Source organism: Phaethon lepturus, unplaced genomic scaffold (genome assembly GCF_000687285.1).
Source record: "Phaethon lepturus isolate BGI_N335 unplaced genomic scaffold, ASM68728v1 scaffold34115, whole genome shotgun sequence".
NCBI classification, from domain to species: Eukaryota; Metazoa; Chordata; class Aves; order Phaethontiformes; family Phaethontidae; genus Phaethon; species Phaethon lepturus.
The window spans coordinates 13,223-40,208 of NW_010538964.1; the positions used below are offsets into that span (position 1 = coordinate 13,223).

Genomic DNA, 26,986 nt, shown 5'->3' on the forward strand with positions numbered 1-26,986 from the left:
GGTGCCAGGGTATGGCTGCGGGAGCAGGACCAGCTGCAGCCATGTACTGTTGGCTCATGTGCCAATGGAAACGTGCTCTTCACCTCAGATTATGGCACGGTAAGTGAAGTTTTGCATGAGGCTCTAGCCTATGCCAAGATGCAAGATGGACTTCTTGGTCTTGCATGACTTCTATGTTAAAATGAAATGTGTCAATTGAAATGCTGCAACTCTGTCTGAAAAGTGGCCCGGCTCTGTTACAAACCCTGCTAAATAGTCTAATGAAGGTTAAAAAAGAAAATTGTTTTCTCTTTCTTCTGTTCATTTGTCTGCTCATCTCACTTTGCATGGTTTTTCTTGTGCCATCTTTGAAGGAGTTGCATTAATAGCCCTGCAAAACCATTATATTGGCAAAATGCACCCAGGAAGGAGGCAGCTCCACCAGCTAAGCAGCCCTTTCTGCCCGGATGTGCTTCTTGCAAGCCATGCTGCTCTAAGGGCTGTTGTGCTCACCACTGTCTGCTTCAGCAGCTTTTGCCATCAGCCCTTTGGTCAGGGGCACATGGAGATGAGCTCCCCATGTCAGGCAGCAGTGTAGGTGCAGCAGCTATTCATAGGAGAGCTCAACAAGGCAGCTGAGGTCCTCTGAAAGCACAGCTCTCTGCCAATGATAGGGATCGGGTCTTCTCCCCACCTTATTTCCAGCCCTGTGTTCCTTGTGGTTCCCTGGCATGCCTGCTGCAGTGCTCGTGGAGTAATACTGGTAGCAAGGGACCTCTTGGGGATCACCCAAGTCCTCAGTGAGTCAAGTCAGCTCCCTAACTCTGGGAAGACTATTCCTTGCCTTCACTGAGGTTCTTAGTGAGTCACCCTGGTGCCTGGGCTGGGAGGAGGATGGGGCAATGAGCAGGACTGTGCCTTCCAGCAGTGAGCAATCAGATCTGCTCAGCTCTTTTGGTGAAAGGTGCTCTGCAGGCAGCTGCTTCGTTACAGAAAACTGGGCAGGTTTTTTTTCAGCCTCTTACCTGGCGAACAAAGGAGAGCACAGGGGAAAAGGGGATTTAGGACTCCAGCTTGTGGAGGGTCAGTGGTAGGACTGCCGTATTTTTCAGTCTTGCTTTGAAAGGGCTAGGTCTCAAATCATCATTCCTCTTTACAGAGCCTAATTTGTTACTCAGAGACAGAAACTCACCTAAGCAGACAGACAGATTTTCCATCTGCTTACTCTAGTCTCTCAAATCCTTTCTTGAGGAGCTGCCTTGTGTTGGGAGTGCTTTGTAGTCACTAACTCATTTTAAGAGATCCCGGACACATTCCTCACAGGTAATGCAGCAGCCTGCAGAGCATCAACAAATAGTGAGTACCTCTGTGACTCTCCCAGGCTTGATCCTGTCTCCTCTGATATGCTGCTGTGGCCTTGGAAAATTGTCCAAACCCACCTGGCACGTCTGAAAGGACACCAGAAATCCCACCACAGAGCCAGTTGGGCGGGTGCACCCACCACCTGTCTGTGTCTGTGCTAGAAAAAGTGCACAGGATAATGATGGGTGGAGGTCTAAAAACAGATGGATTTGGGTTTTTCCTCCATGAAAGAAGAAACCATCAGGCTGAAGGAGTATGTGCTTTATGGCTTATGCAGAAAAATCACACGGTGATCATTAGAGGGCTTGCTTTATTCAGTGGCCTCCACAACAGCTGTCCTGTGTGCTTCCCTCACCTGCTGCCTCCATTGCTTGACAACTGTAGGACAGACCCCAGGTGAAAACTCAGATGAAAACATCTTCACTTTGCTTTGGGTTGGATGGGCCAGTTGATGCCCCTGATTTTAGGATCCCTAAATCTAGTGTCCTCGTGTTTGCTGTGGCTCAGCATCCCTGCAGTTCTTGCAGCTCTGAGGTAAGAAGGCCGATTCAAATTGCCATTTGTTTTCACTTCCTTAAAAACACCTCAGGCAACAAATCCATCAGAAATGTGACTTCCTGGGAGGAAAGGAGGAGCCAACGCTTATGAAACGCAGGATTGGAAACCACAGTCCAGACAGACCAGCCAAATGCTTTATGGATAAACATAACTTAGATGCTGGGTGGGAGCTTTGCTCATGTGCTCAGGGTTGCACTAATGGATGGATTTGAGATTGAGGAGGAATCAGTTCTCCCCTGCTCAGCCTGGCTTGGTTGGCAATCCTCATATTGGCTTGTCTGCCAGCCAGATTTTGCTTTATTTCTGACCATTGCAGGGGCTTGGAGAGAGTCCTGGTTGTTTTGTTCTGACCGTGGGCTAAATTTGAGACAATCAGTTCACCACTGGGGAGAAAGTAGAAACATTTGGCTGTGTTGTGAGGTGCCTGCGTGGTATTTGATGGCTTGTTTGTAGCTAGACTGAAACCTGATGGATTTTCTTCCCAAACAATAAAGATCTGCTTATTAATGCCTGTAACTTTCTGTTTAAGTATTACCTTGTTGGAAAAGGGCTATTCCAGAGGCAGGTCTGCTGAGAGATGAGGTTGTCTGTGTTCTCACTTGCTTCAGGCAAAACCAGCCAGGATATTCAGCTCAGTAGTGCAAGCTGCTGAAGTCAGATTGGCTCACTTTACCTGGAGCAGGTGGTGAGGGGGATGTTCCTCCAAACTGCTCTTGCACGTTGTTGGAGGCATCCAGAAGCGAGCAGTGGGGTAACAAGAACCTCTTTACTGGGCTGGCTGGAGGTGGGAAAGAGCCTGGCTGGCCTGGATCAGTGCAGCACCTTGCAGGCTCTAAGGGTTGAAGGGTCATCATGTCTGGGTCATGTTTGTGTCTCACCTCAGGGCTCCTCAGGGAAAGCCTTTTGATGCAATCTTGGGAACAAAAAACCACCACATGTTTATCTCCAGGACCCTGGATGCTGCCTGCAGCCTGTTGGTGATACAGACTGGAAACTTGTCTCTACCTGGAGGGCAGATGACAGATTAAAAGTCAGCGCTCTCCCAGTGCCAGGGAAGGCCTGAAACCTCTCCTGCATGTCCTTCCAGAGGCAGAGAGACCTCACCTCCCAAATCTCAGTGGAGGGTGAGGGAGGGAGCTCACGCTGAGGGAGGGTGAGCTGCTAGCAGTACAGTGATGAGCAAAGGTATTCAGTGAACCTCCCCAGCCTCAGGGACAGACTGGTGACACCTTTGCCTTGGCTAGGCTGTCAACGTGGCATCAGACTGTGCCTCCAGGCAGTACATTTCACGTGTGCAGTGTTTCTCTCCAGAGGGTACCAGAGCCAGTGCTCCTAATCCACCTTTGCTGCAGTTCTGCTGGAGCACCTGCTTAACTCTTTGAGGATCTTGGACCAGATTTTTTTTTAGAGAGGGATGACTGAATAACCCAAATCAGGCAGCTCAAGACAGGTTTCACAGGAGATGATCTAATCCCTGCTAATAATTTACTTGGGTATTTAGAGCCCCTGTTGCTCTTCAGGGTCCCATTTTCTCCTGTGTTGTCTACAAGAGCAAGTAAACAAGCTCTGACCCATCACATAGTTATTTTTCATGCATAGCAGCCGCTTGGCATAGGTGTTGCCAACACCTAATATCTTTTGGGACACTTGTCCACTCAGCTTTTTCCCAAGATTTTTTTAATGTTTCTCTTCTGGCCCAAATAGCCACAAGTGCTGACAATGCAGCGGTAAATGAGTAAGCACCAGGCAGATGTAAGGAAAGATCCCATGATACCGTTTTGGACTTGTCCCGTTCCAAAATTTGTCCAAGTCAGCAGAGAAGAGAGAGCCAGGACGGTTTGCTCCGTCATGGCTTGAAAGTGCTGCAGTGGTTTTGCTCCTGACAGAGTCCAGTTCATGTTGTGCATCTGCAGCTTGTACTCTCAGCTGAATTTAGCTGTCCCATTCTCCCTTCCTGCTCCCTCAGTTCTCTTGTGGAAGTGCCTGAGGCCTCTGCTCTGAAGAAAAAAAAAAAAAAATTAAAAATTGATGTGGGTTTTTTTGGCCATGCTTTCTGAGTGGGGTCCTGCTGCTCCCAGAGTCATGCCTCTCTGGCACCCAAGTGGAGAAGACCAGGGAGGCCTGGAGAGAGCCTGTGTGCTGGAGTGGGCTTAGTTCTGTGCTGCTTGTGAACACAAACTATGTATTTTGAAAAGCCTCCTGGCTGGCGAGAGAATTGGGCTGTGGGGCAGTCTCCCGGTAGAAGGGACCAAGTCCGTGTGACATTAGGTGTGACTGGGCAGACCTGGGGAGAACACATCTGGGGAAATGAGCCCGCTTCTCCTCCCCGGCTCCCTCCAGGAACAGAGCTGCCGTTTCGATTGTGCAGGCTTTTTCAGCCATTGTGCGGGTCTCGGAAAGGCATTCTGTGCCAGGTTGTTCCTTCCCCGCGCTGGCAAGGGAGTGGGCTCAGAGCTGAGAAGCGGTGTGTGCTGGGCACCTGCAATGCGCTTGCAGCAGTGAGCGCCCTGCAAGGCACTCGCACGGGTAGCTCGCTGGAGGGGGCCGGGCGACCTCATTCTGTCTTCAGCCTGCAGCTGTGTGGATGGCCTCTCCCCAGCAGTTACGGCAGCCCGAGGACTCCAGGAAAGCAGGCAGGAGAAACCACTTAGATCAACGCTATAGATCATGGAGTCCATCAGTTTCCTCCTGGTACCTGGGAGGGTTGACAAGCAGGGATGTAAATGAGGTAGAGACCAGAGCCTCAGAAGGGAAGGAAAAGCCCAGGTTTCTTTGGAAGGGTTACTGCGGGCCACTTTCCTTCCCCAGGCTGCCTGTATGAAGTCTCCCATCTGTCTATCTTGGGTCTTACCATCTAGCGCAGCTTGGGATGCTGGGCGGGAGATGGCACATGGTTGAATCCAAGAGTGGGAAGCAACTGAAATAACTTTTGTGAAATGCCAGCATCGTGCTTGAGGAGGAGGAAGGGAGGGCTGGGATGTGGCTATGGTGGAGGGGAACAGTCACATAATCTCAACTGTGTTGAAAGGGGGTGAAGAAGATGACCTGATAGCTGAAGAGTGGGTTACTGAGGAGGAGGAAGCTCTAGCAGGAAGAAGGATGCAGCAATTGAGGCAAAAAGAGTGCAACCACATAAAGAGAGAAGAGCACGCTTCCCAGAGCAGCGATAGAGGTTAATAGCTATCACTGTACAAACACTTTGAAAGCTGCATTGTATACATACATGCCAGCATGCACCCAGGATGTCACTACTTTATTTGGCTTTTCATTTGCTTTCCTTTCCTTTGCTCTTGACATGACAACCTCTCCAAGACACTCTCTGGTTGCTCCTATGGAGAGTGCAGGGCCAAGTCTGGAATGTGAATGAGCTTTGCCTAAGCCTCCCCACAGTCAGAGACATGATCCCACCTGTGTTTTTGTGAAAGACTGTTCCTGGTCTCTTGGGAGCAGCTGCAATCATTATTCACAGCCCTGAGCGAAATGTGTAATACCTGCCTAGCCTAGTGCAGCTGGAGGCTGGTGCCCTGCTCCTGCTCCTGCTAAGGGGACTTCAGTGAAAATGAAGTAACCTTGCATTGATCTGTCAGTAGTGAAGGTGAGAGATGACCCTGTAGCAAAAGAAGGGAGTGTGCTGTGTGGTTTCTGGCCAGAGACCTCAAATAGGTAGGACCAGGAATGGAAGTATGACTATAAAAACAGGGAGCAGATCTGTGCCTTACATATTTCCTTTTCTGGTGCTGAAGAATGCTGTGGAAAGGGGCGTGTTTCTGGCAGGAAATCAGACCATGTGCCCAAGTGTCGTGAGCTTATTTGTCCTTCTCCCCATTCTTCCAGGTATTCCAGTACCCCAAGGCCTCTCTTTCCAGAGAAAAGGTCTTGCCAATGCACCAGACTAGCATTGATGGGGTAGAAGACATGTCCATGCTGGGAGATCTGCATGAAGCTGCCATCCTGCTTAACCTGCACCAGCGCTACCAACAGGGTAACATCTACGTAAGTGCTCAAGCTGGGCCACATCCCTTCTGGCTGATGATTTTTGTTTAGTGTCGGGGCTGCCACTTTGCATGTGAAATACTGATTTTAGCATTGTTTCCTTAGCATTGTTTCACGTGGATAAAAGAGGAGGGTTTTTCTGCCTTGCTAGCTCCATCGGCCCTGTGAGAACCTACCCCTACCAGCGGGGACCCTTTGCATCTATAGAAGAACTTCCAAAACATGAACGTTTACCTCTAGGCTTCGTGGTAATTGTGCAGCTCTGTGTCCTCCAAGACCATCTGTGTTTTACAAGCTGGCATTCACGTTCCCCACATTCCCCATTATTGCTGTTCAGAGCTTTATATGTCCAAGCAGACTGGAAAGTGCAATGTACACAGGTTGTTGTGGAGTATCCCCTCCTGATGTGGATAATGCTACTGTTTGACAAAACTAGGGAAGCAAACTTGTTGCCTAATTCTTCTGCTTTTACATGCAGTTGTGCCTTTTTTGAGTTGTTCTGCTCAGGTGAATACTCCAAAGCACCTCCTGATTTCCCTCAGGAAGGGAGCAAGCATCAGGAAGGGGACTTGGGAGGAAAGGCACACCTGGGACGAGGCATCCCTGGAGTGCTGGCATGGCAGCGTGCTCTGCCGAGACTTGGAGAGGACTAGGAGGATATATTACAAAGACTGCCTTACGTTGCTTTACTCTTACCTTGCTTGTCCATGCTATGTGCATCCAGAGTTTTTCAGATTATGACAGGAAAAATGTAAATCTCTGTGTTGCATAGCAACTGTTACCAAGGCAACCAAACCATACGCACCTGTATTCCAGGAAATGATCAATAAAGTGACCCCATTTCTGAATCATCTCCTGCACCGGGATGCAGAGGAGACTGCAAATTCTCTTTTTTATTGCTGTAGACCCCCTTGCCTGTTGTCTATCAACACAGCCTTGTGACCCCGTGGCAGTACCCACATGCACACCCTCTTCTGATGGCCCTTCTTGCTGCTCTTCCTGACCTGTGTTTGACATGTGCGATGTGTTTGTGCAGCTCTTTGCCCATTTGGGTATATTCCTTCCATTTCTTCTTCCTCAGGCTCTGAAATGTCAGGCAGGATTCTCTCCCTTTTCAGCTTGTGCCTTGCACCAGAAATGCCACAACACCAGTGCTGTGACAGTGTTACAGCAGCTATACCTCCTTAAGCCTTTCCTGTGGCTCTATGTCATTCCTTCTCCTAATCAGCATTAGTTCTGTGTTTTCTTTGTCTGTGTGTAAAGGTGTTAGAGTTTAAACATGTCATTTTTTGCCTGTGCATAGTGCAAAGTCAGCTGTGCACCTCAGATCTTGATTTTTTGGAGAGATTTAGGAAGTGGCCTGACTTTTGTAACATGCTCAGCACTGGGAGGAAACCCTCCTTGAGGTGAGACTGTATCTGTCCCATTGTATCTGGGTCTATGTTTGCACAATGTCTGATCTGGAGGACACTAAACTGCGCAAGTGCTGTTTTTCATTTTTGCAGTGCAGACATTAATGTTGCAGTTACCTTATCACTAACTATTAGTTTTTGCCACAGCCCAGCTGCACATAGCTTTCAGTTAAGCAGAAATGGAGAATGTCAGCTGTAGTGCCACCTAATGACTTGCAGTGATCTGTGAATACTGTGAATGTTACAGGGGTTGAGTTAATTTAATATCATGCTCAACAGTCTCCACAGATCGAATGTAGTAGGCTAAGGTTGCAGATGAAGCTGTACTGAGAGGAGTTATGCCTGTCAGTCAGTGCCAAAAATATTTGGAAGGAAATCGGAGAGATCAGAAACAGGTGAGAAGTATCGTTTTCTGGAAAATAAATTCACCTGAAAGAATGGGTAACCTCGAATACTGGTAACTAGTATTAAAAATAATAATAAATAAGTAATAATACAAATAAATAATGAGGGGATGGAAAACTGAGAACATGAAGTGGACAGCTGCTTTGAAAAAGGGCAGTGCAGTTCTGAGCCTGGAGGCATCCTACTATGAGCTCCTAAAGGGGATCCTTTCTGGTCAGGGAGTGTAGGTAGTGGTATATCTAGGCTGGTGTGGTACCCATAATTAATGTGCTACAGGAATACTGATAATATCAACAGTACCTTTTGTTTTCCAAAAAATATTATTCAAGCCCTATCAAACTCTTTAAGGAAATTATGTGAGAACCACAACAGCCTGCAGCATTTAAGAGTGTAATTCCTGTATCCCTTAATAAAAGCAGACCCAACATAATGCGAGTGATGTATTTTGTGCTGTCCCTAGCTCTGTCATGCATACCCACCCAAGAAGGATCTATTGTCTCGAGAAGTAGACATGCCACTTGTGGCTTGTCCTGTTCTACAGAGTTCTTTGGGGACAATGAGTCCTTGCTAATAGAGTGGCTGATATGTACATGGTTGATGCACAAATGCTACTGCTATTAAAAACTGTGGATAGAAATTGTCTATAAGGGACTGCAGGTGATGAGGAGACTGCAAACAGGAGATGGAAAAGTTTCCTAGAAACACCTTTGAAAGAGATGGCTGTAGTGGAAGAAGTTCTGGAGAGGACTGCAGCAGAAGCTCTGTTCCTTGTCAGAGATGAAACCAGAGTGGGAAATGCAAAATAAAACATCTGAGAGGAAAAAATGCTGTGAAGGTCTGGGAGAAGTGTTAGGATGGACGTCTCTGTCTTGCAGTCTCTGGACAATGTCTGTTGTTCAAATGGTTGTACAGTGCTTTTTCCCAATCCGTGTTTTCTCTCTCAATGCTTTCCCATTTCCTCCCACCTGTCTTGCCAAAGATCATCTGCTTGCTTATTGCTTTCATCACCAATTAATTATATTTCTGCCCACAAAGGCCCATGTCAGAGGGTCCTCAGGGCTTGTTCCATGCTAGCCTGTTCATACTGATAATGCAGTTAGGCCTAGGTGATGGGTTTTTCCCCCCGATGATCTGTGACTGCTGTTTTAATAAATAAGTCTTAAATATTTTGGTGACTACAGCATCTTAGTTTGGCTTCTGGCTTCAGAGCTTGGCATTGCAGTATGGCCCCAGATTTCATTTTGGCAAGGAGAAAGCATGCGTCTGTCTTGTCAGCAAGAGTTTCGTTTACAGCTTCTCCAATGGATGCGTGCAAATCCTTGTATATGTATGTGGTGACTTGTAGTTCATGGTTTGGAACTAGATGTTGTCCCTGGCCACAAAGCTTGGCACCTCGTGCAGCAATCTAAGTGTTTCCTCTGTCACCCCTGCTGAGAATGGGTGTTCCTGGAGCAGGGCAGCCCAAGGTGACCCTGTGAAGGAGGCCACTGCACCAGCAGCAGGATTTAAGCTGGATGTTGACCATATTACAAAGCCATTGTTAGGAGAGAGGTGGCACCATTGCTCTCAACTGCAGCTCTGACAATAACTGGATTTGAGCTGGTTGGCTGAACCGAAAAAGTCATGCCCCAAAACCCAAAATTAATTTCCTTCTGGCTTCACAAAAGAACACGTTTGAAATTCAATATTAGGCTTTGAGTATTTTATTTCAAACCTTACTAACTCTTTTCTTGAACTGTGAGATTTTCAAAATAGTTATTTTCAAAATAAAATGTTTAGAAAACATAGAAATGTTTTGACTTGAAATCCTGAGCTTCATCTTCAGCTGTCAATTTTGATTTGGCTTATAAAATGATTTAAGCTGCTCCAAACACCATTTTTCAGCAGAAGAAAAACAATACGCTTTAGTGGCTTTTTGCACACATGTATGTGTGTGTCTCTGTGTCCCACCACTTTGTTCAGGGGGTACGTGAACCCTGCCAAGCCCCCTCCACTTAAGACTGTGGATGGGGGCACTGAAGTTATCTCCTGACACTCCTTCAGTCCTGGCTCCGCTTTTCAGCTTCAAGCGGTAGCTGGGTATGAAGATGGCTTCATGTTTTTAATTTAGCAAAGACAACAGACTAAGAACATTTTATTGTAAAGCAGCAAAATTGAAACTGCTCCATTCATACCCGGTCGTGCAGCCCCTGCCCTGGGGTTTGGCATTCTTTGCCAAACTGGGGAGCTGAAGCCCAACCTCCTTATTTAGGCTTGTTCCCTTGACCATGACTTATTTCAGGGTCTGGGTTTGTCGTGTTGTGTTTTGTTTTTTTTTTTCCAGGAGCTTTATTTCCTTGCTGTGTTTTGTTTTCTCCCCCTAGACAAACATTGGTTCCATCCTGGCATCAGTAAATCCCTACAAACCCATCCCTGGTCTGTACGGTGTGGATGCCATAGACCTGTACAGACAGCACCGCCTGGGTGAGCTGCCTCCCCATATCTTCGCCACCGCTAATGAGTGCTACTGCTGCTTGTGGAAGCGTCATGACAGCCAGTGTGTTCTGATAAGGTTAGAGATGGGAGAACCGGCTACTCCCTGACTGCATTACACGCCTTGCTCCTGCTGCTCCGTTTGCAATGACATCTGCCTAAATACCCACACCATCCTACCCTTCCCTTTGCCTGACCCCTGCTTGCCGCGGTAGAGATGCTATGTGTTTATTCCTGGAGATCACTTCTCTGCTGCAGGTGGGACGGCCATTAGCTCGGTCTGTCCTGGATTTGTGAATGGAATGTATATCTGTTCTTTAACAGCGGAGAAAGCGGAGCTGGAAAGACTGAGAGCACCAAGTTGCTACTGAAATTTCTGTCAGCCATGAGCCAGACCTCCCTCGGGGCCCCTGCGTCTGAGAAGAGCACTCGTGTGGAGGAAGCCATCCTGGAAAGCAGGTATGGTCACCCCGACGGGTGCCACGTGTCCTGTCCCGCCGAGGCTCAGCAGGCCCGCGGGCGCTGGCGTGCTGGGGCAGCCCACCATTGGCAGGGGCACTGCCTTCTTCATGGTGTCCGCATTTGGGCCACGGATGGGGCCGAACCTGGGCAGCGAGGCTCATACAGGTGCATGGCGTGATGTCAGGGAAACGCAGAGGTCGCGGTCTTGCCGCGACGCCTCACGCTGGTGACTCTCCCAGCTGCCCATGACTGAATTAGGTTTCTTTCCAATAGCAGCATGGGGTGCATGTGGCAGCCGGGGAATTAGTGCTCTGGCCACGGCTGGGGTTTCTCCTTCCTTCAGTAGCTCACTTTCCATGCCCGCCCAGCTGCACCCTTGAGCTGACCCGGACATCACTGCACTGTCCCTCTTTCCAGCTCCCAGGCCCACGTCTCTCGTGGCAGTGGCTGGAGGGGACGTGGGTATCTTCCCTCCCTGACACAGACATGGCTGTCCCAGGTCACCCCCATCTCCCACAGCTCTCAGCTGTGGCTGTGCTCGCGGTGAGTCTCCATCACTGACTCCTGGTCTCCTCCTTTAGCCCCTGCTCTCCCCCAGCCTCCATTTGTTTCAGGTTGCGGGTACATCTTGTCCTCGGAGGTCCTGTGGGCCACCTTGCAGCTCTCTTGCTGTCCAGGCAGGTGATTTTAAGAAGAAACGTCCATGGGAGCTGTAAGGGGCACGGGCGAGGTTTGCCTGGGGGCTGCAGCTGGGCCTGTGTGGCAGGAGGCCCTGAGCCGCTCAGAGCTGGGCTGGGCTGGAGCTGGCACTGGGAGACAACCACTGCCCACCAAAACCTTGCCAAGGTAAAACACGTGGCGCCCGGATCAAATGTGTTTGGGAAAGAAACAGGCAACCATGAGAGAATGGAGACGTGCTCTGTGGGGGATCCTTTGTGCCAAAGGAGGTCCTGACACCCGTGAGGGACCATGACCCATGCCAGGGCAGGGGCACCCCTGAGGGACCATGGCCCACCCCAAGGCAGGGACACCACAGGACCATGGCCCACAGGTGACCCGTGCTGGAACAGGAACACCAAGGAAAAAAAGTGTCAGGAAACTTGAAGAAGCAAACTGCAGCTGAGGAAAACCAGTAAGAAGCAAAGAGCAGCAGAAAGAAGCTGTTACAAGTGGGACCCCAGCCTCCTGCGCTGCCCGCTGCCTGACGGGGGGAGTCGCGAGAGACTGGTTGCAACCTGAGGTGAAAATGGAAGCTGAGGCTAAGAAAGATGTTTGACTTCAGTTAAGCCTTGGGAAGAGGGAGGAAAGATGTTTACCTAAGTGTCTGTTTTATTGTTCGTGTCCTCCTTTTCCTTAACACCTGAATCCACAATTAGAAGTTTCTCTTAATAAGCAATAAATTAAATTAAACAAAGATTTCCCAATGCAAGACTGTCTTGCCTGTGCCTGGAGGACTGTACTGAGGTCTTGCAGTTCGGTACTGTACTGCCAACTTGCAGGTTGGTCCCAGTTTGAGCCTGTGATAGTTGCAGAAACCTGCAGATGAGTAAATCGGATGTCTGCAACAGGATCTAGTTGTGTAATAAACTGGAATCCTTTGAACCATCTGTGTAAAAGTGACTGTCATGCAAGTGGCATATTTCAGGGCCCAGAGAGTAGAGAAAGGAATGTTTCCTGGAAGACGATGACGCAAAAAAGCTGCTAGTAACTGTGGTGAAAATAGCTAAGCAGACATGTGGTATCTAACATGGCAGCTGCAAGAGCATTGCAGTTTTTAGGATCCTTATGAGCAGAGCAGCACTGAGCAGGAGGGTTGCTGCCTTTGGACCTGGTGCTCAGGATACTCTTGTTGGATGATTCATCCTTTGCAGGTGTGGGACATTGTCAAATTGGAAAAAGCTCTTAAATGTGATATGGTCATGACTCAAGATCCACAAAATCTGCTTTAAGGTGAGTGGCTTAGAAGGCTCAAGCCCACTTAGTAATTAAGTGGTAACTTGACTGTGATCCAATCCAAAAATGGTAGGTAGTGGATTCCTGAGTCTGCAAGATCCCACAGCTGTGAGGTGGAGTAAGAGCTCGTGACCGGTTTTGTGTACATCTCTAGTGCTACGTGAGCTATTGCAATGTGAATGCAAAAGAATTTGGTTTGTCATCTCTTCCCTGAAGAAGATAAGCTGAAGGCCTGGCCCAGAGCCAGGAGCTGCTGCCACTCCTAAAGTCTACCTCATACGTTTGCAGTACAGCTTCGCTTGCTCTGCCCGTGGCCCTCCTCAGGTTAGCTTATGGGGGATTTTCATCCTTGCACCCCAGCACATACCTAGGAACAATGCTTTTTCTCCATTTCAGACAGCATTATAAACAAAGCGTTACGCCAGCTTTTTATCATTTACTTGTGTGTTGTAACATTCATGCTTGGTGTATTTCTCAGAAACCAGGCTCTGAAAACTCCCTTGGCGCTGTTAATTTGGTCTGTTTTCCTTCTTGAAAATATCCACCAGACCATTAAAAATGCTTCTAACTTTGCTTTCAGCTTTTTTTCTTGCTTCTCTCTGAAACTCCCTTCTCCATGTTGGGTGATGCTGCTGACAGCATAACCACCTCTCCTGTTACTCATCCCTCTACTCTTTGAATCTTCTTTCTTTTCTACAGCTATTTGTCTGATTCCTGGAGCTGCATATGTTGCAATATTTCTAAAATCCAGGATTCACTTTCTGCTGCCCTGCTGAAACTGGTTCCCATCGTCTTGAGTCCTGCAACACACCCTGCCCACATCCAGCCGAGCAGCCAGCATCTCCTTCCTGATGCACAGTTCACTGCTGCATCAAATGCCACGTTGTGACGTGCCTGCTGGCATGGGCAGTTTGCTTGGCCCAGGCACCTGCCCTCATTCCTGGCTGTATCAGCTCACCCACCCCTCTGCCTTGCATCTGCCACCAGCCTCAGACACCCACGTGCCTATTTCCTCCCCCATCCCTGAAAGACTTCGGCACTCCTGTGAGTGAGCCCATTGCCAAACTAAACTATAAAGATACTTCCTTGTGCTTCGCTTATCTAATTTAACATGATTTAGAGCCATAAAGATTGGCTGGCTGGTTACTGCACTCTCACTGCAACTGCGATGGTCATATAACATAACCCTGTCCTTCCTTTTTCTGCTTGTCCCCATTAATTTTTGTTGATTCATGGTGTTGGTGTGCTCAGTGGGCTATTCCTGTGCAATGTCCTTATTGACATCCTTGTTTCAGAGGCGTGGGTCTTGGAGTTCAAATTCTCCAGGGCAGGGAACTTACCTCCTGATCTCTGCACACAGGTTTCTGTGGCTGGGTTTTCTATGGTTGTCATGTATTATAACAGAGCAATTTCATTTCTATGCTTTTGTTTGTTTAAAGTGTTATTTTCAAGAGATAAATTAGGAAAATACTGCCTGAAGTTTCCTGAAGGTTCTTGGACATTTCCCACAACCACAGCTCTCCGTTAGTTAACGCTTGCAAGGCCTGAAGCTTTCAGAAAACTCCAGTGGTATCTGTAGTTGTGATTATTTGTTGTGTTATAGTTATTAACTTGTGAATAATCCTGTATCTGCCCCTGTCTCCCGTGGAACCGCATGGTAGATTGATGGAGATGTTTAAAGAGCTAGTATTTCTCAGGGTAATAACTGCCGTAGTTTTTGTTAAAAACTATGTGTGTGTTAGAATGAAACATGATCACATATAGCCTGTTCTTGTAGCATTTCTGTGACTCCTTGCTTGTCAGGCCTTCAGATTATTTTAGAATTGGCTAAATTGCAAAAATAAATATATTAATCCTGGATTCAGCCTGTCAATTTGAATGGTTTAGGCTTTTCCCTTGTACTGTTCTGTGGAGCAAGAACCAAGCTGCACATTAACTCACCAGTTTCCATGTTGTTATGAATGTCCTGAAGACAGGAAGGTGACCAGGAGACAGAATTCTTCAATTCATCACCTGTCTGAAGTTTGTTGATAGATTTTTTTTTTTTTTGCAACTTTTTTTTCCTGAAGTGGATCATGTAGCTCTCTTAGACTGAAGTTTTCAAATCTGTGTGTGTATGTTCCCTCTGCTTGGAAACTTTGTGGCTTGTATCAACCTAAGCAAGATTTAAGTAACAACATGGGTTTGTGTGTTCCAGTATCAATTTTTGGTACCAAACAAATCAGTTTAGTACTATGTTTGTTAGTTTGAAAATATTTATGTCTAAGAGGTGACTTATACTGCCGTCTTTTTCAAACATAGAAGCAGAAACAAAGAAGTATGTGGTTTAAAGCTACAGAGTGTTTGCCCTATATGTCTATTGTTTCTGAAAACCCTGAAAAAATACAAGCCCATTTCCTGGGATGCTGCTGTGTTAAGCACACAACCTTGCTGGGTCTTGCCACCTTTCATTTCCTGAAGCCACACTGGTGGGGAATGCCCTTGACAGCGTGAATGCCAGCTGCCCAGACTGACTTGGGACTGATTTAATTAAATCCAATCCCAAAGGTTTAAAACTTATCTAGCTGTGTGTTAAATTGCTCTTGCAATTCCTTGCCCTTGAGCTCTTCCTGCTTGTCCAGTCTGGTGCTGTAACAAATTAATCTCACATGGCAGTGCACACTGTGCAAATGGCAAAAGGCTGAGCACACCCTTTGTTTTAATGGTATCCCATCACCAATCATATCTTCATTGCCTTGTTTCTGCAGCCCCATTCTGGAGGCCTTTGGAAATGCCAAGACAGTTTATAACAACAACTCTAGCCGCTTTGGCAAGTTCATCCAGCTGCACTTCTCTCAACATGGACACATCCAGGGAGGCCGAGTAACTGATTGTATCCTTTGCTGCAGTAGACCAGTGGAGTGGGTGAACAGGAGGAGGAGCTCAGAGCAGGTCAGGAAATCCCTCGTCACAGTTTATTAAAGCCAGTTTATAACTGTGGGCAAATCTGCAACTTAAAGAGGGAAGAAGTGTTTGTTTTGTGGCTCTGCAGCACCTAACTCTGGAAACCTTTTGTCTAGATACTGCATTAGGTAGCGACATAATTTGACTTTTCACTTTGGCTATCACAACACTTGACAAATAAATCCCTAGAATATGCTGCTTGGGAATATCCCTCATGTTGATTGCACCCTGTTTTTCCCCAAAGATTGTTCCCTTATGTTAGCTCTGCCAATGAATTTGTGATTTAGAAAAGTGAGACCAAGCTAAGAATCAATGTATTCTGCACAATATTTGGATGCAGAGAAGAACAGGAAGTTAGAGGGCCAATTATGACTCTCTGCTTTGGGCTGCCTGTCTCCAGTGGACCTTGGAACCCGAATCATAGAATATCTTGAGTTGGAAGGGACCCATAAAGATCAAGTCCAACTCCCTGCTCCTCACAGGACTACCTAAAACTAAATCATATGACTAAGAGCATTGTCCAGATGCTCCTTGAACTCTAAACAGGCTTGGTGCTGTGACCACTTCCCTGGGGAGCCTGGTACAGTGACAATAAGGACAGGGAAGACTGGAAATGGTTGAATCATGTTGTGCCTATGACCACTTTCTTCTCTGTATGCCCATATACCCCTCTCTCAAAGGCTTTGAAATATCTTTTGTCTACGTGAGGCAGCTAAAGCTGCCCGGGCTACATTTCTTGATGTTGATGTTCAAAGCTGCTGGTCACTGCAAACCATACCAATTTCCACTGGAGTAGCAGCCAGATGAATTTACTACTGTTGTAAATAACAGGCTTGAATTGTTTAGTCTCTGCTCTTTGTGCTGTTGGTAGATTAAAGATAGTGGTCTCTTGCAGAAGGAATGAGAACTGATGCAAGACTTGCTGTGTGCAATACAGACTTTCAGATTAAAGTGGCCTCTCTAACCTTTTTAGGTGTCCCTAATCCTTTGTTAGGTTACCTCACCATTGTGCAGGTCCTATGCTCTATCTGACCCTGTCCTTTTAAATATCTCTGGCACATAATACCTCCTTGGACAAGGAGCAGAGAGGGGGATCCGAGATTATGTTTGGGACCATTTTTTGTCTGCTTCCCAAAGTGTCAGTTATTTAATGATTTGTTGCTTGTTACAGGGTTCATCCCAATGTGTCTAGGAGATTCTTTGCCAGTCATCAGGAGATCTGTGCATATGTCATTTGAATGTTTTCTCCTTAACACGCTGTTCAGATTTACTGGAAAAGGTAGGTATGAGCCCTCTCCTCATAGTATGATGGGGCAGTCTCAGTTCTCCTACTGGATGATGCTGCGTCCATCACAGCACACAGACATTATCTCTTTAGGTGTTACTGCTGCAACTGTCTCACTGAAGAAGAGAATGGTGGAGGAAGAATGTTTGTTCCATATCTATCACAGCCTGTTCTACAGTGTCGTGGTTTAGCCCCAGCCGGCAACTAAGCACCATGCAGCCACTCACTCACTCCCCCTCCCACAGTGGGATGGGGGAGAGAATTAGGGAAAAAACCCCACAGTTTAATAGGACAGAAAGAGAGACGGAAACAACAATGATAATACCAACAAAGGAATGTACAAGAACAAGTGATGCCCAATACAGCAATTGCTTACCACCCAGTAATTGACAGCCCGTCCCCGAGCAGGGATTGCCGCCCCCCAGCCAACTCCAGTTTATGTACTGGGCATGACGTCGTATGGTAGGGAATATCTCTTTGGCCAGTCTGGGTCAGCTGTCCCAGCTGTGTCCCCTCCCAGCTCCCCATGCACCCCCAGCCTGCTTGCTGGCAGGCCAGCACAAGAAGCTGGACTGTCCTTGACTGCTTAGCAACAACCCAAAACATCAGTACGTTATCAACAGTTTCTCATCCCAAATCCAAAACACAGTCTCACACTAGCTTCTGTGAAGAAAACCAGCTCCATCCTGGCTGAAACCAGGACATCCAGTCTTTGATAAATGCTGTGCATGAAGCTACCAAGGGGAAAGGGAGAGAGAACAACTACCTGGAAACTTGATTTCGTAGAGAGGAATATGGGAGTACAACTCCACATGCAGACATCTCTGCTCTGATGTAGTTTACCTGGGACTCAAGAACTTACTGAGGAGCAGGGAGAGAACTGACAAGGTTCAGTTTGTCTGTGCATGCACTGAGTTCAGAGAAGTCTGTACGTGCTCAGTTGCACTGCCACACATGACAAGTTTTTGAGGTAGAGCTTAGACAACACTGTCACTAGACTGGAAGAAACCCCTCTTGTTCATTGGCCCTGGAGATTTTCCTGTATCGTGGTGTTCTCTTTGTCTTTGTAACCGAAAGTGTGGTCTCTTTCTACTGGCTACTCGTGTATTCTTTGTTTCAGAACAGAGTGGTACACCAGAACCCCGGAGAGAGGAATTACCACATCTTTTATGCTCTGTTAGCTGGTGTGAATGGGGAGCAGAAAGGTAATTTCATTTTCTGGGATATGGCTCTGTCCTCTTTCCAGTCCAGCATGTGAAGCTGGTATAAATCAACAAGAGCATGGATATTTCAGGTACTTGATATATAACTTTTTCTTGAAGGCCATAAGGTGATTTCATGGGAAACAGAAAGGGGAGTTGAGAAAAAGAGGCTGAGTATGACAGAAATGCTGTGTAAGAAAAGACACTCCAGGCATTCTGAGCTGGAAGGAAAAGTCTGTGCGAAGTGAAGAAGGGGGTATAGAGAGATGAGATAATGAAACTGGCTAGAGGCAAAGGAAGGGTAAAGAATCTTGATTCAGATGCTGATGGGAGCTGTTCAAGGAGTTCAAAGGTTGGACTGACAGACATGCTTTTACAAAAAACCTTCAGTATAGGTAATAGGAGAGATAAGAATTCAAAAGACCAGTGATGTAGTGGCCGGACTAGAGTCAAAATGTGTCTAGTATCTGAACAAAGGGTTTATAGCTCTGTACATGGGGAAGGGAGAGGTGGGTCTGGAAGAGGGCACGCAGAGAAAAGTGGCAGCTGCAGGCTGTGGAAGAATCCTCTTTGTGGTGCAGTACCCCCTTAGTAACATTTGTGTGTACCTGCCCCGGGCACTGCTGAGCATTGATGGTCTTGCTGAAGAAGCAGGATAGGCAGGCAGGAACATGTTACAGTTGCACTTTGTTTTTGAGGGACTGGAGACATTTTTTATGCCTTTGTTCTGTGTGTGTTAGACTAGTCAGATGGAAGAATTGGGCCTGACACAGAGTGCAAGGAAGTCGGCCTTCAGTTCTAGGGAGTACATGCAGGGATGGCCACATGGGTCAATTCAGAGATCTATCTCAAGCAAAGGGAAATAGTGGGGACCGCATTTATCAACATGTACTTAGGGAAAGCAAACAAAACAGATTATTTTCTTCAGCAGATCTCTGCTATTCTTCCCCACCTCCCTTTCCAAACTGGTGTCCCAGGCTGCTTCACTTCCCCCATCTGTAATGTGTTTTTGTCTCTTAATCATCCTTGTCTCATTTTTCCATAAATCTTTTAGTTCTCCTCTATCCTTTTTGAAATGGGGGATCAAAACTGCAGATAGTATTTAAGATGTGGTTGTGCTACATATAGGTACAGAGACCTAATTCTGGTTTTATGTTTAGTTATGTGTTCCTTCTAAAACTGAAGGAACTCAAATGTTTCAGTTTTTGACTGCTACTCAGTGCTGAGATGGTACCTTCAGAAATCTTACTGTGACTCTCTGAACTCTATCTCAAGTGGTGATACCTAATTTAGAGGTCATTCCTGTATGTGTATAGTTAAGACTATTTTTCTGTACACTTTATGAGATTCAATTTAATCTCTGTTTTGTTTTATTTCCTGAGTCAATTCAGTACTGAAATATTCTTCTACGACTCTGCAGCTTGGGATTTGACTGTTCTAAGTCATTTTGCATACCATCTGTAAGCTTTGTACCCTCCTCTTCCCCTTCCCCTGTTCATTTACTGTCTAGGTGTGGCTTTTGAGGGATATGGAATCTGTTCAGATGAACTCTCCCTATGGTAAACATACACACTGTTCTGGGGGACGAAGAATGAAAAGGCTGACTGCTGAATAAATTGTTGTCTTTCTCCTCCCTGCCTCTTTTTCCTCTGTTACAGAGAGCCTCTCCCTCTCTGAGCCAGAGACTTATCGCTACTTGAATCAGTCTGGTTGTGTGACTGATGAGAACCTGAATGACATAGAGATGTTCAGTAAGGTCATGGTGAGTCCTGTCTTAACTCCTCCTGAACTTCTGGGCACAATCTTATGGGCTAAATGTGCTGCAGGCAGAATTTATTTGCCCTAAGTCAAAATATTTGGTGTTCAATGAGTCTGAAACTCAGCTCCACCTGTTTATGGTAAAAACAAGGCTCAAAGAGTGTTTTTAGCGTACAGAAATGAGGGCATTTGGAAAACAGTCAAGGATGAATAATAATTTAGAATGATGGAGACTTTGGGGAGCATGGACCCCCACCTCCCCACCCCATAATGGTTTCTGGGAGCCCCCTAGATGGCCTGATGCAGGAAACCTCACACTGACCATTAGAAGGGGAACAGTTTGGTCTGAAGGTAGTGTTCTCCAGAAATGTTCTGGTAAACTTGTATCACCTGTGCAAATGGTATATTCTGAAATACCACACAGATTTCAATAACCATCTGTAACTTTACCAGAGGTTATGGGTTTAGCAGGATGAATATGCAATTCATGTCTTGTTTGATAAGTGGTTATTGGCCTGAGGGCTTTAATAATGTAGGTGAAACCAGACAGGCAAGGTGAGAGGAGTCAGTTTAGGCTAATTTCAATAGCTCCTGCTTAGGTGTGATTTAAGGGAAGGAAATGTCTCCTGTACAACAGAGGTTTCAATGGCGACGTGGTATTTATACTTCAGCTGTGGAGAGGCCTGGAGGAAAGAAAGGAACTAGAACCCTGGAGTGCCCCACTGACAGGGCAAATGCATGAAAACTACGTCCTACCTCTCAATTTATGCCCCAAGAACCCTGGCTCACATGCATGCACTAAGACAGAGGGAGTGTGCCATACTTCCTCATTATCTGGCAACCTGTTTTTAACCTTCTGTCAGTGAATGCTGAACGCCTGGATATAAACATTGCTGCATAAATCTTTACTTCTCTAAGCTAGAGTAAATTAAGGGGGTTATATGGATCAGAGTAAATTAAGTAAATTATGTGCATCTGTCCTTCAAGGGAAGACAATAAGGCAGAATGTGGAAGTAGTCCAGTAGCATCTGTAACCTGCACTGCCAATGTTCAGGAAAGGATTTCCTCGCACAGGCACAGACAAACACATTCTTCCCTGTGACAGGCAATGGCAGCAGCAGGGTCCAACTTAAGGATAGGGCAAATGTCCACCTGCCTTAGATGGGGATAGGGTAAATGAAGGAGAGAATGGGAGACATCATTGATAGATGTATAGCTGAGAGAGGGGCTGTGCCATCCCCAGTTTCACTTGGAATTATAGTCATCATGAATCAAAGTTTTACATCTTATATGGACTGGGCATGAGTGTGGTGGTTGCGTTGTACTGTGACTGTACATACAGACAGCATTAGCTGTATGCTTTTGCACAGACTGCTATGAAGGTGGTGGACTTCAGCACTGAAGAAATCAGAGACATCTTCAAACTTCTTTCTGGCACGCTTCATCTGGGAAACGTTGAATTCATGACAGCTGGCGGGGCCCAGATTACAACAAAAGCGGGTAAGTGGGACCCTAGCGACTTGGTAGACCATGGAAAGCCCCATAAGGCCCCCAACAAATCTCACTCCATTGTCCTTTCTCCCTCTGCTATGCTGATCTGCAATGCCTTTGCCAGCAGATTCCATGCAGTTTAACCCTGCAAAAGCATTGGCACAGGATGCAGGGCTCCAGAGCGCCAGTATGATTTAGTTGGACTGTGGCCCTGTGATCCATTTGTTCTCCTGGATACTCTCAGACTGAGTCCACAGTCTCACAGTTTCTCTTTTGTGTTGAATGAGTGGGAAGAAATAAGAACTTGGAGGAGTTTGAGATAAAAGTAGTCTGTTACAGACTTTCCCCCATCTTCCTTTGAAGCATCTGCTAGTACGCACTCTATTACGGTTATCCAATCTTAGCTGGTCTGGTAAAGTGAATCCCTAAACAGACAGAAGCATAAATATATATTACAGATGCTTCAAGTCTTAAGTTAATTGCCTCTCTTCTTGACATCCAAGTTTAGCAATCCCACACTCAGACTACACTATTATGCCTTTAGGAAAACATGTTTTCTCAATCAATAAATATTTTGCTGGTGCTGAGCTTTACACAGTGCTTTGCTCTTCCTGTTGTCAGCAGAAAGACTGACTTATATGAGTGTCTGACTGTGGCCCATAACGGCTGCTGACCCTGCCTTAGACTGGATTTGTGAGTTTACAGCTTTGGGTATTTCTAAGAGAATTAAGAAAAGGGGAGTGTGTTTTGTGCTGGGGCTTAGTCACTTGCCTTGTAAGAGTCCCTGGGATTTCCTCACTGAGCTGCAGAATATGGATCTCCCATGTGGTGGGAATCCATGCAGGAGAAAAAAAGTGCGTCCTCCTTTGTTATTAGTGCTCAACATTGCCAGTGACCTCCTGGGCTTAGATGCTTTCCAGCTTTCCGAAGTACTGACACAGAGGTCCATGATTCTGCGTGGGGAAGAGATCAGCTCCCCTCTCACTGTAGAGCAGGTAAGTGTCCTAGTGTATGCTACTGCTTCTGCCACTTCTGCATTTCCAGACCCTTTGTTACCCTCTGGTATCATCCTTTCAAGTTTAGGGTTTCCTCTTACAAGCCCTAGGTGCTCAGCTGTGTCCTCCAGTATTTTGCCCTTATTGGTAGTTCAGGTCCCAGTGTTGACTCTGCTTTTTAGGCTTTACAGGGGAGTTCATTTGCAAATGGCAATGCACAATACTGGTTTTAAGTCAACTTCACTCATCAGGAATTGGTCATGCTCATGTCATGCAGAAGGTACATCAGATAGTTTGTGTTAATTGCATGTGTGCATGCTTTTACCTTGCAGAACTCCCAGTTTACGCTGCATTTACTGGAAGATAAAAGCTTGCACGCAGTTGCCATGAAACATCTGGCAGATGGTAGGTTGTTACCCCACAGTAGCTTCTTTGTGTATCCATACAACAGCAAAGGAGGACCAAATAAACTGATAAGCAGTTCTCATCTTCTGAATCTGTACTGCGCACTGGAGCCAGTCCTGATTATCTATTACATTTCTCTGTGGTTCATTACAGTATTGTGCCTACTAACTTTAACTTGTGGTGTTGCTGGTCACTTGAGGGCACTCTTGGTGTTTTATGTATGTACACAGATAACTGTAGAAAATCTGTCATTAATAAAACGCAAGACACTGGGAAACAAGGAATAATATTACTAGGATGGAATAAGTATCATGTTATAGCAAAGTGAACATCTGTAATGGAAACCTTGCGCTGGCATAGACTGCAGAGAGTTATCAATCCAACCCCTACATTGGCAGAGAAACCAGAGTTGCTAGGCGCTCTCTGACGGATGTCTGTCTGACTTTCCTTCAGATTTCCCATGGAAGGAATTTCACAGCCTCTAAGTATCCTGCTGTAGCTGCAGTGGAGTCTGGAGCTGAAACGATTTTCCTCATATTTAGATTACCTTTGACATCCCAGCTGTCCACCTTATAAGCTTCCGCTTCTGTGAAGTTTTTCACGTGGTGTTCCCTTTTCTAAGCTAAACAATCCAGTTCCTTCAATGTTTCTTTATAAGTAATTTTCTAAACCTCTTCTTCTGTTTCTGTTTTCCCACATCTTTCAAAAAGTGGAGTGCCTATAAATGGACACTGTATTCAAGCTGGGGTCTCAGCAGTGCTCTTTTCAGCAGACTAGTTGCTTATTTTCTTGCTGCAAACACACCTGCTAATATATCACAAACTAAGCTTTGCCCTTAAGAAATGGTATCTTTTTTCATAATCTGTGACCCTTCTTTGCAATAAAACTATGTGACAATTATTTTTCAGCCTGTAGTCTGTAGTAGATATCCTCAGTATCCAGTACCACAGTTCCTTTTCTCAGCTGTCTGTCCTAAATAAGCCGCATCTTTCTGTATCAGTGCACAAGGATGGATAACAGTGCCAGAGATACTCCATGCAGTCCAGAGCAGCGGTGCAGAGTTGTTGGATTTACAAGAGTCTCCCTCATCAGAGCTTTCCCTGGTAGTATAGCTATTCCTGCCATTTGTGTGTGTTGGACCCTACACTTAACTGCTTGCAGCCCAGTGAAGTACTAAGACTGCAAAAAATTGTTATAGCAAGTGGATGCTACTGCTTAGCTGTCTTCACAGGTGAACAGGTGAACCTGTTGAACTCAACACTGGGCCTCTAAAGACAGTTTCTGTTTAAGCCCTCATGTGCTGTGCCCACCTATTCCCAATTGTTGTTCCAGGAACACATTGATAGAGCTGCCAGGGATTTCTCATTGTGTAACGGGCTCGTTGCCCATCTGAGCTTTGACATTTCAGTGGGCTGAATGGATGAACTGGCCTGAAGGCGGGCAAAGCTGGGAGGATGAAAGGAGCCTTTGAGAATCTCATTTGAGCCATATTGTGGGCAAAGCAGCTTTGCTTACAGCTGGAGGGGGAGGTCCTGTTCCTGGAAAATGAGTCCACCTTACTGTGTAGGCAGAGACAGTACAGAGGCATGGCCTTGAGGGCATTCTCAGTCCCACTAATAAGACAGACCATCTGATGGAGAGAAGGAATACCCAGAAAAGGCGTGTGTGCCCATGCTTTGAAACGTTCTCTTCTGTGGAGAAGGGAGGTTGCTGCATGTCCTAGGCCTTGGGCTGCTGGATACTACCCAAGAAGAGAAAGGAGGAGGAAAACACCGATATTGGGTGAATTGGTGAGGATCTTGCAGGCTGGCTCCCAGGAGCTTGCTGGGAGGATTCAGGGGCAGTTGGCTTGTGAATTAGCAAAGCAGAACAGGAGAGGTCGCATTATTCAGGCTTGCAAAACTGAAGAGGATGAGGGTGCGTTTAGAAGATCTCTGTCATTGCTCTCAGGCCTACTGAAGGAATTAACCTGGTGTCACAGGCGAAACAGAGTAAACAATCCGTAATTGATCTAGGTACTGTGGTTTATTTATGAAATTACAAGATTATAGTTTTTACCCTACTTGATTATTTCACATACTTGCTCATTCACCCCTCAGCATTATGTTCCTTAGATGTCAACTACCTTTCCCAGTAGGGAGAGTGCTGTTTGTCCAGGAGGGTCGGGCAGAAAGTTTTGTTTGTTCATACCGGGTAGCTCCTTGCAGTTACCAATCTCTGGAATTACCAGCCAAGGTCCTTGGGCATACCCTGACTTTTGTCTCCACATGTCTCTGATCTCCAGGATCTTTCCACACTTCCAGCATCTTTTTTCCACACGAGATCTTTGCTGCCTTCTTTCCTGGCCCCTTTTTCTACTTTTTGGGATCATGTCTATGGGAACCCTTAATTTTTGCATCCTCTTCTTTCCAGAATGCTAAGCTCTGGTTTCCCATTCTAAATAGTGTATATACAGAAGGACAGCATGAGATCAGCTTCTTAATTTGTGGTTCTGTCTCATGTCTCTCTATTAATTGGAGGATTTGGGATGTGCCACTTTTGTTTAGTCTAAGTGTTATCAAAACTTATGACCAGCCCATTCCTGTTACAGCTATCAAGTAGCTTTTGATGGAGATTTCAAAAGTTCCATTTTGGACACTCATCCACACACTTATATACACCAAATTATCTACTGCCTGTTAGTGATCACAATTTAAGTTATTTTTTCCACCTCTGACACTTGGTTATGACTGCTGCATAGGATAGTGGGTCAGCTCCAGAAAGGTGTCTCAACCCATGCTCTTCTGGGGCATGTGTCCTGGCTGTTTGCCGGCCTACCCTGGCTTACAATAAGATAATGTTGTTGCAGGAAAGTTTTGGAGAGGGGATTTTTGAGGCTAACTTGGTGACAGAATATTCTATTAAATCCTGCCCTACCAGTTTTTGAAAAACTGAGTGGACACCCATTTGACAGCTCTGCTAGGAGTACTGAACCAAGATATCTTGCCTGTCACTGCAGATGTTGGCTCCAGTGATACAAATGACTCCAGTGATACAAAATGAATTTTGCCACCTTCCCTGCCCCAGCATTTACTCCAAAAGATGTCAGTGATTTTGCTACTTCCTTCAGCCTCTCAAGTTCAGTTATGCAAAGGTCAAACATGATATATCTGTGTGTGGCTGGGCCAACACACTTGAATGTTGATTGTATGTATAAATACTGCACCATACACAACCAGTACAGAGGCTGAGATATCTAAACAGGAGTAGAGGAACCTGAAGTCCCATTGAGATTCATAGTGCTCCTTATGCCTTCTCTTCTCCCTGTGACTCATTTTTTCTCTCTGCATTTACAGGCAGCTGACTCCAGAGATTCCCTCTCCATGGCGCTGTATTCCCAGTGTTTTTCATGGCTCATTAGCAAGATTAATACGAAAATCAAAGGCAAGGAAAACTTTAAGTCTGTGGGCATCCTGGATATCTTTGGCTTCGAGAACTTTCAGGTCAGGATTTTGTGTTTTGCAGGGTGGGTTGGTTTTGGAGATGTCAGTGCATATAGGAAGGAATTTTGGTAGTTTTGTATCCTGTTTAGGTTAGCATAGGTAATTCTGGAATTCCTCCACTGCCCCTTCCCTCTGGGAGCAGCAAGATATATTTAGCTGTCCATTTCTGCCACCTGTATTCATGTAGGCTGATATTCAAGGTCGGGTCTGTGTCACAAACCCTAAGCAGATGTGCTCTGATAGGTAAGATTGAATTTTTGACTTATATACAAATTAAAAGTCCAACTCCTATGTGCACATTATTTGCTTACATCTGTTTTGCCTTGTTTTGAGAATCCTGTGTGTAATGCTTCTGGTTGCAGCTGATGGGGGATGTATGTTGAACAGCTGTATAATGACTGCTCAGATATTTCACAGAAGAGAAAGCCCAGTGACCTAACACTTAGGGAATTGTATTTCTTTCTTCCTATGAAGACAAGAAATTTGATTGTCTTTAGCATCCTTTACTACTATTTCAGCCTACTGAATTAACCTTGCATGATGAACTACAAAAGCTGTTCTCCTAGTGGACCTGCCCATACTGTCCTCCTCATGTCCATCTGACACCCCTTGCCTCTATGCTCTCTGGCTTTATTCCAGGACTGGCACCTTCCCAGTTGCTGCTATAGATTCTTTTAGACCCCAGGGACAAGAATGTGAAGTTTTATAATCTTTGTTTCTTCTTACAGGTGAATCGTTTTGAGCAGTTTAACATTAACTATGCAAATGAGAAACTGCAGGAATATTTCAACAAACACATCTTCTCCTTGGAGCAACTGGAGTACAACAG

General features: G+C 46.0%; 1 protein-coding gene across 1 annotated transcript; it reads left to right on the forward strand.

Annotated features, from left to right (window-relative positions):
• LOC104620694 (unconventional myosin-X-like) lies at window positions 1–26,986 on the forward strand (the record flags this gene model as incomplete). Its single annotated transcript, XM_010286988.1, has 12 exons — window positions 1–99; window positions 5,734–5,892; window positions 10,073–10,260; window positions 10,506–10,640; window positions 15,344–15,468; window positions 16,805–16,818; window positions 17,945–18,029; window positions 19,685–19,788; window positions 21,155–21,284; window positions 22,152–22,274; window positions 26,015–26,157; window positions 26,886–26,986. Coding segments are annotated over 12 exons (1,406 nt in total), but the record flags the coding sequence as incomplete, so codon positions are not given.